The sequence below is a fragment of the Chinchilla lanigera genome, unplaced genomic scaffold (assembly GCF_000276665.1).
Source record: "Chinchilla lanigera isolate Chin_1 unplaced genomic scaffold, ChiLan1.0 scaffold00030, whole genome shotgun sequence".
Lineage (NCBI taxonomy): Eukaryota > Metazoa > Chordata > Mammalia > Rodentia > Chinchillidae > Chinchilla > Chinchilla lanigera.
This window is the reverse complement of record NW_004955431.1, coordinates 12,658,876-12,674,500: the sequence shown is the minus strand read 5'-3', so window position 1 is coordinate 12,674,500 and position 15,625 is coordinate 12,658,876. Positions and strand designations below refer to the sequence as shown.

The following is a 15,625-nucleotide window of genomic DNA, read 5'->3' as shown; positions in this document are numbered from 1 at the left end:
TCAGGACCTTTCACTTGCCAAACAGGTGCTTGTGCCACTCAGCTATATCCCTGGCCCCCTATATAAATATTTAGAATAGTGAATTTATATATATTTATATTATACTATATATAGTACATAATTTATACTATATATTTATATAATCATACTATATTATAAATTTATACAAATATAAATATATAGTATATTCATTTTAACTATTTTTAAATAAATATTTTTTATTTTCTATAAATATTTTTATATATTATATAAATATATAGTATAGTATAAGTATTTATTTTGAAAAATTCAAGCTAGCAAAAATAAACTTGGTTAATAAGGAAACGTCAAGATGGAGTACTGGTTGAACCACACTGAATGAAATGAATGCTCCTGAGAAGGAATCTGCTTCTGCGGATTTTGACACGGAGATGAGGAAGCAATGCTTTTCCAATGAATTGTGTTTAAAGAATCACAACCAAGTTATCCATCCATTCATCTCAGAAGCTCTTAAAAATGACACTTTGTGCTTGTTTTCTATTCTGGCTCAAACAACCTGTTCAAATTTATGATTCAAAGAGTTTTTTTTTTTTTTTTTTCTCTTCTGTGCCCCGGAATTACTGTCGTAAATTTAAGCAAACTCGCACTGTTGCTTTCTTGAACATCCAGAGATCATTTCTTAACACAAATCTACTTTCTCTTTGTGCTGGAACCATGGAGTGACTGGCTTTTGAATACAAAAATACAGACACAGCGAGCCAAAGGTAAAGGTGGTATAAACACTATTCTACCATACACTGGTGTCTCTTACATTGACGGAAATTTTGCTGTCATTATTTTCCCCTTAAACCATCATTTTTTTTTTTTTATGTCAGATACAGAACATACTAGAAAGTGCATCGGACTGAGGCTCACCAGTACTTGATTTTAAGGTCTTTTTGCCCATAATAAACTTTATAATCTTGGTGAGGGGACTTAAGTCCTATAACTAATACTCATCCTCAGTTCTGAGATCCTTCCAGAGCTTTGATCATAAAATTTCACTGTCCTACAGATACATGTCACCTCTCAGGCAGAATTCAGTTGTTCAGGGTTATGGATTTCATGGAATCTTTTATTCTTACCCCAATTATAATTGTTACTTATTTGTTCATATTTTCATTTCTCATTGCTTCAACTAGTTTTCTCTAACTAGATGATCAAGTATTTAAGGGGAGGGAGATATTCATATATATATATCTTTTCTCCTTATAGCATCTATCATGCTGCAAAGGTCTAACTATGCAAGTTTGTTGCTGCAATTTCTTAGCCTTACATATTCCAATTTGAGGATATAATCCCTTGATTTTGCCAAAAATACAGTCAACTTTGATATAATCATTGAAGTTTTCCCTGACCACACATGTTATAGCTGGCTCCTCCTACTAACTCAACTATCCTCTCCAATCTTATCCTGCTATACTTTTAATAGCATATAACACGCTAGGTAATACATCCTTTTTTTCTCTCTTCTTCTAACCCATGCTTTCCTCTTTCTGTCTTTTTCTTAATGTATTGTCTGAAGCCCCTGACTAGGATTTAAATTCCACAAAAACACAAACTGATCACACTCACTGTAGTATATTTAGGGCTTGGACCTGTGTCTGGCGCTTAGTAGATATAGAATCAGTATTTACTGGCTTGTTAAACATGCCCCTCAGCTTACTGATACCCCTTGGAGATTGACCAATGAAAAGAAATGAAGATACTTCACATAGTTTACCTGTAAAGAGGTTCTACAAGGTCTTTTTCAAGAAAATCATGATCATTCTTGACAGCCACAATGTTAATGGGGAATTGTGCATCTGTGAAAGAGAGAGAGAGACAAACGGGTTTAGGTCCATTGTTTTATCTGCATGAGTACCAAACATATTCAGACCTCCAAGGTCTATACAAGTCACTGATCTTAACAGTCATTGCTCATTACCATTGTTGATGGTGTTTAAAATAGCAGACAGTTTTACTTTTATCACAGTAAATGCTTTTGAGAAGACAATATAAGTGTGAAATATGACATAATCAAGTACTTGACCTTGTATTTAATACTAAGTGCTTGCATATTTATAGCTTATTCTTATTACAGACATAAGCTGGATCTGAAGAGTTTTTACACTCTTACCATCTACCTCATGTGAAGGTCACTGAATTTTATCCTGATGATTTCATAGGGTAGTTTGACAGATTATTTTCCCTCAGAAAGGACATTTACAAAAATACCCAAAGTCCAATGGTCTCAGTGTTTTCTTTTGTAGCAAAACCTTAGGTCACTTCAAAGTGTCAGCAAAATATTCAGCTGATTCGATCCAAAGAGAAAGAGAAATTCCAGCACCATGATTTTTCTCCAACAAACTGTTCATGCCAGCTGGAGAAGTCACCAGCCAATATTCAGAACACAATATTAATTTTAGGTACCTCATTTATGTAGGTAAAAATCTGAATAGAAATAAAAATAAAAATCTGAAAAATTAGCATAGAGGCCATAGTCAAATTTAACAGTGCTGCTTCATTATCTTTGTCCTTTCATTCTTTCTCTTTCTCATTTTATATTTTGTGCTGCCTACATCTTGCCATTCATGATGCATCTAAGGGTATTTAAATCTTAATGTGAGTTGGGGAGAGAAATAATTTCTCTTCTGCTGAAACAAGTAAACTGACTGAATTCCAGATGGTCCCAGGATAAACACTGTTTCATTCTAGGCAAGTGAGTGTGTGTTGCAGTGAGGAACATAGACTCTGAAGCCCAGATACTCTCATTTGAGTCCTGATTATGTATTAGTTGTGGGACAGCAGGTAAGTCACTTAACCTCCTTTGGCCTTGGTTTCCTCATCAGTAGAATGGGAATGACAATTGCCATACCAATGAATGGTATGATGGTTTGTGAATATTAAGTGGATAGTACAGGTACCTTGAGTGGTACCTGGCATACAGTGTAGAAGTATTTATTCTTATTCTTTTTACATTTCTTCAATTTGTCTGGCTTGAACACAATCTTATAGGCATATGTGACTTATAAACTATCTTTACCTCTTAGACTTTTATGGACCCTTCACATTTAATCTCATAGTGTTTTGCATGTGTAATGCAAGTGTAGACACAGAAAATGTACTCACGACCAGCCAAGAGGCTGGGATTTTAGTTCTGACTCTTCCACCTTGGAAAAGTCATGTAACCTTTCTAGGCTTTTCTTTGTAATCAGTGAGTTGCTGGTGGAGAATGGGAGTCAGGGAGAATTACTTAGACCTAAACTAAGAAGTGATAGAGGAAAGACCTAGAGACCAACGTAGTCTATTTTTAATGTATTCCTTCTATAAAGAGCACAGAGAAGGTGACACACCCTCATACAACTGAGCGTATTGCGGGAACCCAGCAGCACGAAGCCAGTCACATGCTTCCTTCGCCTCAATTTCTGAAAAATACAAAAAAAAGGAAAATTATGAGTTTTACAACCATATTTTGGCACTTCGCTCCCTTAATCAAAGAGATGCTTGTGAACAAGGCAAAGTTCTCCCAGTTAAGTCTTTGTAAGTTGGTCTACCCAGAGATTAATGCAGAACAGGCACTTGTTATATATCTACTGGGATTATCTTTTCCTTGGATCCATAAATATGAGGATAGTAGCAAGACTGCAGATGATAGAATGCAAGGGCTGGGTTTCAGGTGGGGAAAAACGTCCTGTTTATATATCAGAGAACCAGCAGACCAGAGGGGAGGAAAGACTTCTTTCTATAACCTCTTCTTAATAGATTTTCTGTAAGTTTTCAAAGATAAGGATAAGAATATCCAACAATCCTTTATTCCTTCACTATTAGGATAATGAAAGACCACATCTGCGTAATCTATAAAAATCCATTTTCTCATGAAGAAAGAAAGGTTTTAAAGATCCAATCTATTAGTATTTTTAAAATTTCACTGATGGCCTTACTTCCTAATGCATTTTAACAAGATGATCTTTCACTGAGCACATTGGAATGATTTCAAGCTCAGAGTACAGCCTGGGAAAGGAAATTGCGCTCGGAGTTTCCTGAGGCTGGGAAATCAAGACAGCCAAGCCCAGGAGGTTGATATGTCCTTTGGGTGAACATTTGTTGGGCGGGCGTACCCGCGGCCCGCCAGACCACCTGCCAGGGGAAGCCGTGGAGTGAGATGGGTGGAGTCCATTGTGTGGGAAGCAGTTTTTGTTTGACCTTGTGAATCCTGGATCATTCCTCCACCACAACTCTGTTAGATAAACACGAATCTAAGGGAAAAGAAGTTCATCTGTCTAAAGTCCGCTTCTCCAAACAAAATTAAACAGCCTATCATAGCAGTCTCTGCCAAAGCTTTCCTCTGCTGCTGGTTGGGGCCTTGTCAGGTCACTGTATTTCCATCTACTCTGATGTTTGTTTTCCTCCATAGCCGACAGTGGATAGCACAGGTCCTTCTTGGGGCCACTGCACAGAAATGATCTATACTAACATTGGCCATGCACCTGAGATTGTGCATCTTTGTTGAGAGCTCAGTGTCTGGACAGTACCTGTAATGTTTGGTGTGACAAAGCTATTTGGTGTATTTTAGGAAATCAGGCCAAAGGGAAGACAAAAGCTGCAACTCTGTCTTACTGATGTGGTTGGCCCTGGATCGAAATTTGTTAGTAAATTCAAGGAGCCAGAACCTTTGGTGACTCCTACCCCAAAGTGCCTACTTTTTTTTGGCACCTCTTAACCCCCTGTCACTCTAGGGACTGACAATCTAAACCTTGAGTTCTGTCTCTAATGTGAGGGATTTTCAAATAATTTTGACTATCTCAGACCTAATATATATTCATTCCTGCCATGTACACATGGCTTAGAAATATCTAGGGCAATAAGCTGGAAATAAAGGCTTTGGAGAATATTTCTCTCAGAGGACAGTTTTTGAAATCCCCAAGGGCTGTTCAAATTATTGTGCTGCTTTGACAAACATGAGCTTTCCTTTCAGAGGGTACAAAGGGCAATTAATGAGTAGCTCCTAGGTTCTATTTAGTTAACAGTCCTTATAGGAAGGCTTCCTCTTTGATAGCCACAGGAGTATTTCAGAATAAGTAGGAAATGCTCGTTCTATTTGCAATGTGTAGAAAATGTGGTGAGTCAAAATATCTTATAAATTTTCAATCTTTAAATTTGGTTTTTACTTTAATATGATGCAGTGGGTAGTAATGGGGAAATAATTTCTAGACAAGCTCAAAACAATTATGAGTCAGTAAGTCTTAGAGGAAAGTACAAAATCCTGTATTTTCTACTTGAGTTTTTCTGTTTTGTTGTTACTTTTGTTATGATCAAAATGAAATGTCAAGTAACAGAGTGCCAGAGAGGCAGGCCATAAAGAATAAATGAAGGAGACTTATGTTACCCCTTATAGGGGTTTTATAGCACAGAAAGCTCGAAAGAGGGGAGGATGTGAACCTCTGAATAAGTAGACAGCTCAGAAAAAGTTGTATACTCCTGGGACCCTGGGACTGAGAGAATGGCAAATAAGGTAGAAATGGACAGCCAGAAAACCTTTTAGAAAAACTCTGTGGAATTAAAAACTCTGGTCAGGCAGTGGGATGGGGTAGAGGCCAGGCAGGAAGATTTTATTTAAAAGGCTTTCCAGATAACTATTTTTTCCCACAAGAGCAATATAGGTAGTGAATTTAAATCTTAATATACCAACATGAATAATCAAATCTTAACCAAATACCGGCTACATTAGTCACTCAGATAAACAGTTTGCTTTATTTTTTTAAAATAGGTATGCATTTCAATTTCACTTTTAGTTGACTTTTCAGAGTCAAATGAAAACAAAAACTATAATGAATGAATGATAATAAATTAGAAGAAGCCAATCCCAGCCATGGCAGAGGCTCCTTGGTCATCACTCTTCACACTCAACTACCGATCTATTTGCCAAAATGTCCCTCACACCTGCTCCCTTTTATATTCCTCTCTGAGGCCCAACTGCATGCTATTTACTGGAAGTGTCTCTTTATGTTAGTAAAGGGATGGAAAGAGATAGTCAATGCAAACGGAAACCAAAAGAGAACAAAAGTAGTTATTCTTTATCAGATAAACATTAAGTCAAAAACTATAAAAAAGGAGGTAAGATATAATGATAAAATGTCAATTCATTAAAGGGATGTAACAACTATAAATATACAAGCATCCAATATTGTAGCACATGAGTATATAAAGCATGTAATGTATTATGAGTTATGTGAAGGTAGAGAAAGACTGCTGGCCAACTGGATACCTCAAATTAAGGGCAAAATAATTTCTTCCTGTGGTATGACGTTTTTAATTTTTCTGGGGATTAAGCCAGGAGGGGAATAGCTGGGTTAAGTGGGACTTCTAATCCTAGTTTTGTGAGGAATCTCCACAGTGATTTCCACATGGTTTTACTAGTCTACACTTGTTTGATCCATCTTGCATTCTTACATCTGGTAACCTGAGCAACTTTGTTGAAGAAAACAATATGTAATATAACAACCATTGTTAATTCCTAACATTTTGTTTTGAAACCCATTTTGTATCATTTTTATTATTTTTGCTTTCTTTTTGTCTGTGCTTTTTTTTAATTATTCTCTTTAGAAAATTTCTCTCTTACTTGTCAGGGACAAAACCAACAAAGAAACCTACTTGGCATAATAAACAGCCATCACATTTGATTATGGTCACCAAACTCAGTTGGATTTCTATTCATCCATCTCTCAAATCTTAACCAGACCTCAGCTGATTTTTTGTGATCCCTCACAGTTCTTGCTAACACCTATCAGCCAAATGCTAATATTTTCCCCAGGTCCCTTGTCATGGCCAAAATATAGGTAAATAAATGAATCATCATGCCATGTTATCATTTCACAAAGATCTACTTAATGAGATTTAATTGACATTTGGGAAGAAAAGTATGAAATTCTCTTTTTTAATGTGCTCTTGTTCAACCAGTATCACATTGTGTAAAACTACTAAGAGCTATTAAAATCACATCTTGCCAATTTTATTTGTTTGCTATTGGCTACCGTCACCTTCCCCATAACAGCTTCAGGACAACAATGTAAAGCATTGACTCATTACTCCTTTTTTGGTGAAAGAGTGAGATGTGAAGAAAGAACCAGAGAAGGCTAATGAACAGAGGGCCCAAGAGATCTCTACTGAAGTTATTGCACTTCAGTTGTTTTCTTTTTTCTATAGATATATGGTCTAAGACTCCCAGGGGATGCCTGGGACCCTACATATAGTACTGAATCCTATATAGTACAGTGCAGTAGTACTGTAGTTCATACTATGCATTTTTATCTGATAATTGAGATGAATACTAAGTAACTAGTGGAAAGGTAGCATATACAACATGGATACAAAGGACAAAAGGATGATTTACATTCCAAGTAGGACAAAATGGAGTGATATGAGATGGCACAAGATTTTGTGAAACTCCCAGAATAGTACACAATTTAAAACTTAAGAATCATTTATTTCTGGTGCTTTCTCTTTAATATTTTCTGACCAAGGGTCACTGTGAATAATTGCAATTGTGAAAGGTGAAGTTGCAGGAAAGAAGGAGGCACGACTGCACTTTGCTGGGAAAATGCAACCCATTTAGCTGGACATCAAGACTGAAGTTTAACAAAATTTTATAGTTACTCTATGTAATAATCACTTCATTTTGCTCTGTAGCAGATATCTGCTTTTGCCTACCCAACATTCTTCCCAGTTTCTTCTGAAAACAGAACTCTCCATGTGAGGAGTCTCTTCTGTGAGTTTAAGTGGGGTTAAAAGTCCCAACCACACACTTGACCCTGTAGCCTCCCCAGCTTGCCGTACAGCTCCAGGGCTACAATGCAAAGCATCAGCTCATGAAGATGATGTGTTCCTTAAAAACATCCCTCCCCTCTGTCTTGGGAAGCTAAAGAACTTTAGGAAATCAAGCTAACATTCATTTGGGAGTAGAAACCAATTAGCTGAAAGAGAAAAAGATACCCAGTGTAACAGTTGGTAGCTTGACCTGCACCAAACCATGCAAATCTTTTCACTGGTTTATTCAAGGATTTCAGTTGATGGTTTGGTGCTAGCTTGGCATCATCTTCTGCTACATATCCGTGATTTCACTTGAGAGTCACTGGTTTTGCCTCAATTGCCTTATCTATGCCTGTGCACAAATTTGCTGTGCTCAGTGTAACTCTTTACTTGACTGACAGATAACTGCTTAGGACATGATATGACCACAGTCCAGAGACAGACTAGGAAGGGTAAGGTTGTGCCTGAGGGGGCATATGTTAGAGAATGGAGGCACCATGGAAACAAACCCTGGCCTGTGGTATGTTTCTACCAAACATGGTCATATTTCTTATTTATACGTATTTGGTTTTAAAAACATTTCAAGGAAAATTCTGAAAGTCACAATAAAAAAGTCAACTCTTATCCCACTACTAGCATATAATTTGATATACATTATTTGTCATAGCGGTAATATGGTAATAATATCTTAGGTTGACTGCTTTTTTTAAACATAATTATACATGGTGAATATTTCCCCTATAATAGTATTGTTTTATATTCTTTTATTTTAAAGATTAAAAAATTTACAAAACAATGAAGACAAAGTTAAAACAACACAAAAACAACAAAAACGATACATGACCTCAAAAAAAAAAAATGATAGGAATTAGCCATGATTGCTACAGTACATACTGTTATCTTCAACAAAGTTGTTCAGTCTACCAGATGTAAGAATGTAAGATTGATCAACCAATCAAAGACAGTAGCAAGTAATAAAAAGATTGGAAATGATGTAGAGCTTCACCATACAAGATGGTAGGAGTTCAACAATGGTCATTATACCGCATACTGTTCTTTTCAGATCAGTCATTCTGATTACCAGATTAAAGCGTGCAAACTTGGCCAAGAAAAAAAGAAAATTTTAAGCATTGACTGTTCCTTTCAGTAAACCACAGACATCAGCAATACACCTATCCCCGCTATCCTTGTATATACATATAAATTTTGTTTTTCATTTTAAAGAGCAAAGGAAAGAAACCCCAAAATAACAAAAACAAAAATATAAACAAAACAGCATATAGCACAATAAAAATGGCATAGAATTTCAAAACATGGTGATAAGAGATTAACAATGGTTGTTACATTACATAATTTATCTTCAAAATAGTTGCACATATAACCAGATAGAGGCATGCAAGATTGATCAAACAATTGCACATTAACAGTTCCTTTCAGTGAACCGATAGTATGGTTTTATAAAAATGGGAAATTTATTTTGTTTTGGGAATGACGTTCCCTTTTTAAATACTTGATTTCTAAATAGCACCAAATTGTATTTTACTTCTGAGAAGTTATAACATCAAGATAGCTAAAATACAACACTTCAGTGAGAGCTCTGCAGAGAAGGAGGTCTATGTGAGTTAGAAGGGACTTATCTTCTATTTTGTAAAAGAAATGTTGATGTTATTTGGATACAAATAATCCAGGGCACAGGCTCAGGAGGACCTCAGTCAAGTAAGGAGTTATACTGAGCACAGCAAATCTGCAGCCCAGGTTTGCAGGTGACATCTCAAATTACAGTCTCATTGTATTTTTAAACTAGTGCTTCTGGCATGCTTGAGAACAGAGTGTTCTCCTAGCTAAGCATTTTAAGTACATTTTGGTTTACATTATTCTCTGCATAGCAAATACTTTTTTCATAGCTAATCCAAAGGCATTGGGTGTGTTTTCTAAATGACCAAAAAATTTGAATGATAGCAGAAGTAAAATTTATTACCTTCAGAAATTTAGCTGGCTAGAAGGAACCTGCTCTATTGTGAAAATCTATAGACTCATTATATAAAGGCACATGTATTTATGCTATTTTTACAAATCTCAAATTTTCATAGACAACCCGGCTCTAAATTAAGTCTTCTTTCTTAAATGTTCATTAAAAGTAATTGAGGTGGAGAAAAAAATGCAGCATGATTGCCTTATAATTTTGAAAAGCAGAGTTGGGAAGAGTGTATTTTCATTTACACAGGCTCAGCTGGTGGGCACTCCATTTCTGAAAGATGACAGGTACCAGCCTTATAAGATGACTCAACCACTGCAAGATGTCTGCAGTGGATGATTACCACTATTAAAGTATCTCCAAGTTATTAAAATTTCAACAGGCCCATAGTTGTTGGTTTAGGAGAATCCACACAAATGAGTTGGCTTCATTATTAACATGCTACTGAAGGCAAAAGATACCTTTGTTTTCAAGAATTTCTCAAGCAAAGTCCCTATTTATAGAAGCTGTGTTTCTTTGACAATGTACTAGGCCGGTTTTAAGTCAATGCCAGGGCATCCATCCCTTCTGTACATGGATAGGAATGATGAACCCATTGATATCACATAGAAACACACAGTACCATAAGGATCCTTCTCAGAAAAGGGCTTTTTAAATTTTAATTACAGGTGCAGTATAGAGCGTCAGGTTTTTCAAGGTATGAGACTTTGACTTAGATTATGGGGCATAAGGTCAGGATCCATCTTTTCGCACTTTTGAATTAGATTTTAAACTTAGTTTGATGTGTAAAAGGCCTGAATAAATTTTAAATGTATGCCAAGCACAAATTTTTTCCTGGCATGTGTAACCTTTTCTTTCTATGATATTCTAAATTACTAAAACTTACTGATGTCTAGATTATTTAGAAAAAATTCAAGATTACTAATCACAGAATATTTAAAATATTAAGGGAATTTATAAACACCCATTTTATCTCCCCATAATTTGAAGCAAATATGTTGTTGATGCATAACAAAATTTCTCTTGTCAGTGAATATCTAGCCATCGAAATGGGGAAGACCCATATATGCATATTTCATTATGACACCTAATAGGAGAGATATGGCTGTATTTCTTTCCCCAAAACAAGTCACAGATATGCTCGAATGTAATATTCCATCATCAGTCTTTAACGTTAGCCTTATTTTCTGGGCCCTGTAATAACTTCTGCAAGCTGGACTCATTGCAAATCTAGTTACTGAAAGTAACGTCTATTAGAATAATAAAGATACAAGCAAGTTCTAAGAAACAGGTTTATTCCTAATCACTTAAGAGTTGTTTCTAATCATTCTCTTTCAGCTTGTTAGGAATAGTCATATATATATAATATCACATGCCTTGGTAATATATACATAAATATACAAAGCAAATATACACATTTAATGATTTTGCATTTTAAGTAATTATAAAACTTACTATATGCATACATATATATTTTTCCCTTACGTGTCTCCAATGTTCCCCTGCCCTTTCTAGTAGCCACTCTTCTCTGAATGGGAGGCCGCTGTGTCACCCACTGAGGTCAGGCTTGCCCATTTGATTCATTCTACCTCATGAAACTGAGCAGAAGTAACGTATAATAATTCTTCGCAAAACTCTTAAAGGGCCACTGCCTTATTCTGCCAGCTTTCCTATGCTGTGCTCCTTTCTCATAGGCCAGCACACCTTAGGTAGAGACTATCCTTTCAACTTGGGTTCAGGAATAATGTCAAAGGGACTAGTGCCACAGGAGACCAGTGCTGATGTGAAATGTGACCAAGAAATACACTTCCGGTATTTTAGGTCACTACAATTTAATTTTGTTAAAGAGCACAATCTAGGGGAAATTAATAAAACACAGAAGCTCATTATTCATTCATTGGCTGAAGGATATGGAGGATGCTATGAACCTTTATTTCAACTTGAAGCATTTGCTAGATATCTGTTAGTAAGGTGTAGAGACGAACGTATACCATTTCTGCCCAGAATTTGCTTTCCTGACTGCAGTGCATGACCTATAAAATTCAGAAAATGTTGCAAATCATCTTCTCATGTTCGTCTTTTACTTGTGGCAATATCTACACCACACACACACACACAAAAAAACCTACCATTGCAGTTGAACAAGCGACTCTTCAGGAATATAAGTACTATTCTTTACATTCATATTCCTTGTAGTATTGAAAAATGAAAAGAATTATGATCCTCCCACTCCAATCAATATTAAAGAAGAAGAAAGCAGAAAATATATGCTCATCCAGCCAAATAGTTTCTGACCAGATTGTTTTGACTCAAGTTTTCCATGAAGCAGAATAATGCTTTATTCTGCTCTTTCATTTGGTACAGATTGTTCCCATCAGGCGCTTGTGGTATTTCCCAGGGAGGCTGCATGCATTCACAGGCATATGAACATCCTCAGCCTTTTGAAGTTGTGGAGCCACAGCCTACCACTAACTCTCAAGAGATTCTTCGAGATGGAGACAGTTAAGCAACTGAAATTCAAGGTTGGGGAACAGAGAGTTGACTCAGACAACTATACAGGGGGTCAGAATTTGCAGGCATTGGCCAAAGTATGTCCATTTTGACCCACCAAGAAGTAGTCCTGAGTGACCCTTCTTGAGGAGCATGAAAATGTGGTGATGGTCTCTGGCTTCTTTTGGAAAGAACAAATAAGAGTCCATACACCTCAGCATGAAAACCTTCAGTTCAGTCCCCAGTAATACACACACGCACAGAATTGTGATATCTGATGATGCTCTCTGACAAGGAGGCTCTAAATTCACACCTTCTAAACTTTTAGTATCAGAAGGACGCTTGGTCATTCACCCTCTGACATGTAGATGATTTCTTGCTGGGGAAGCACAATGGCTCTGAGCATATTCCACCAGTACTGGGAAGTCAGGTGTCTTGACTTCTGCGAGGTGTCCTTTCACCCTACGCTGCTTGAAGACTTGTTTAAATGTTAAAAATACTTTGCTTGTTTTAAAGGATGCCAACCTTTGTGTACCTGTCTTCAGACTTAATCTGAATGTCTATACTTGGAAGAGGTTATTTGCTTTTAGATTTGCTTAGCTCGACTATTTTTGTAACTCTGGGTACTCTGCCTACCTCTGGAAGTTTCATAACATCAGGGGAAATCTCACCATCTAGGCAAAAGAAGGAGCACAGATTCTCTTAAAACAAAATTAACTCCAAGAATTCGGTGGATTCTTTTCAATTCTTTTACTCCTTGTAGGTCTGGCACTGTAAGACGTAACTTCATCAAGGCTTCTGACTCCTTTCTCAAGATGTTTTACATTTAACTTCTCTGCAACTGTACTACTTGGATCAATCAAAACTAGATTTTGCTTAATTTAATCCTAAGGAAACATTTGTAGAGCTCAATGATAATTTTATTATCTGGCTATACATAAAACCTTGATACTGTGTTTGTGTTTTTTTCTTCTTCCTTGGCATTAGCTCAGAACGCAAACAAAACATTTACTGGGAATTTTTCAACATGTCTTTGTCAATTTTCTGGAATGCTCTCTACCTGTCTGCTGAACGTGGATGGCATTGGCCCTGTGAATGATTTTGTAAACAGCTGTCACACTGCCAGAAAGATTCAAGAAATTAAGTTGTTATTAAGTTTTCAGCTGCTGATTCATTTTTCTGTGTGTTCTTCAAGACCAAAAAGACTGCTGAGCTCAGAGATTTGCTCTCCAGGCATTGGGATTTGTATTATGCAGTTTGCTAAGTAGATACTGACACTGTACATTTCTTATTGAAAGAAATAAAAATGAGTTCAGGTAGTTGAAATAGCTTTACCTGATTGAAGGTGGAGAAACAAGGCTCTCCACTGAAGAAGTGGAAAACTGAACTGGGTGATGGAACCTCTTTTTTCAGCAGAGACAATGGTATATATTAATGATTTGGGTCATATTATGACCTAACTACACAGCATACCATACACATGCAGCAAATGACAATTACATAGGTTAAAAATTATATAAAGGATAAAATATTTTAGGAGTTTAAAGCATATTAAAAGTTTAAAAATTCTTATGTAGTTCAATTTGTACTGTAAATAACTGAACTCTAAAGAATATTTTTTAGGCCTAATAATTATTACTCTAAAATCTTAATAGGGTCTCTTCAAATTTAAGAATGAAATAGGAAATATCAGATGGATGTGTCATGTAAATATATAACCACTTCCAAATGAAAGTCCAGGTCAGGTCATAGGTACCATGAGCAGTATGAATAATTTAATCCTCTGCTTAGATTTGGGGGACATAATTTTATTAATTCAGTTAATATGATGGTCTTGGCTAACATGTTTGTGCAAATCCTCCCTGTATTTAGACATAAAATGATAACTTTCCCCAGGAACAGACTTGAATAAGGGGTACAAGTGACTTGGTAGTCCTCAAATGAAATCTAACAGAACAGTAGCAAAATCCAAGCCTCACATATAAACTCACATATAAAGATTTACACTCCCACATGTACACACTTAAGCCAGGCTTTGGGTGTACTGATAAAGGGAAAGACACAAACCAAATTAGCAAAGTGCTATTAAGGATTCTTTCGTTACTAAAGTATGAGCCAATGGGTGCTGTTGCAAGATTTTGTTACAGGAGAACACCAAATTTGGGATACTGTACAGGCTGGCAAACCTGTTAGAACCAAGGCAAGGACTTGCTGGGTAAAGGACAGCACTAGGTACCAGCTACAATTAAGCATAGCAGCAAGAGAAACAAAAAGACAGTCAAGCAGTCACTACACTTAGTCATTTTTAAAAATCAGATATAAAATACAATTGGTTTTCTGTTATTCCTGGGTCCTGAAGCCATGGATTTAACCAACTTCAGATTAAAAATATTTTGGAAAAATATCTATATTTAACATGTACAGACCTTTTTCTTACCTTTATTTCCTAAACAATAGAGTATACAACTATTCACATAGCATTTATACTGCGTTAGTTATTAGGAGTCATCTAGAGATGATATAAAGTATACAGAAAGTGTGACTAGGTTATGTGCAAATATTATGTCCTTTTCTGCAAAGAACTTGATCAACCGTAAGTCTTGGCATCTATGGAATGGAGGGACCATCCTGGAACCCATCCCTTGAAGATACCAAAGGAGGAATGCAATTTTAATTTTTTATTTTGAGTAAAAAGATAAAAATGAAAAGAAGGGAAAAATCCCCTTAGAGATTAAAACTTAGTTGGCATAGTCTCTCATTCTTTTATTATGAAGATGTGTCCAATGTACGTACATCTCAACTAGTCAGTCGATCTAGTTTATAATAATCTTTACATAAACTTGGACTTTGCTTTTTCACTTGATATTTCTACCAGATGTCCTTTTTCAAATATTCTAGATGGCTGAGTAATACTCCTATTATTTTAGGAAAATATCTTTTTATTAATTAAAGTTTCTATAATCATGGGTTAAAAGTAATAAATCCAGTTTTGAAGGTTTTCATTCTAAATGAGGAAGTTCATCAGAATGTGAATCCTGGTGAATGTATTTCAGAGACTACTCCTGGGTTGACATTTCTCATGTTATTTTACATTTGGGATTAAGACACATCTCATATGGCTTTGATTTATATTCTCAGTGGACATCAAAAAGGAAATTCCAAATAGAAGTTTGTTCATACACAACTATGTTTAAATGATGCTAAAGTGATGTCTTAAACTAACACAAGTCAGGAAGTTCAAAGTCAAGGTTAGATCCCGGACCACATTCCCACCTCTTCCTTCTTAGATATTTTAGGTATTTGGAAAGAAGAGGTTTTAAATAGCAGCTGTTCTACTTTTTCTTTGACCTCTTG

The 15,625-nt window shown here is 36.1% G+C and overlaps 1 protein-coding gene across 3 annotated transcripts in view; it reads right to left on the bottom strand.

The window, feature by feature from the left end:
• Stard13 (StAR-related lipid transfer (START) domain containing 13) overlaps window positions 1-15,625 on the bottom strand; it is a 510,915-nt gene that overhangs the window by 58,394 nt on the left and 436,896 nt on the right. For all 3 annotated transcript variants that reach the window (XM_005387705.2, XM_005387706.2, XM_005387704.2), the window contains 2 exons: window positions 3,354-3,425; window positions 1,742-1,823 (listed from right to left, as the gene is read on the bottom strand). In XM_005387705.2, the coding sequence (XP_005387762.2) occupies window positions 1,742-1,823; window positions 3,354-3,425 (154 nt within the window). The remainder of the gene's footprint in view (window positions 1-1,741; window positions 1,824-3,353; window positions 3,426-15,625) is intronic.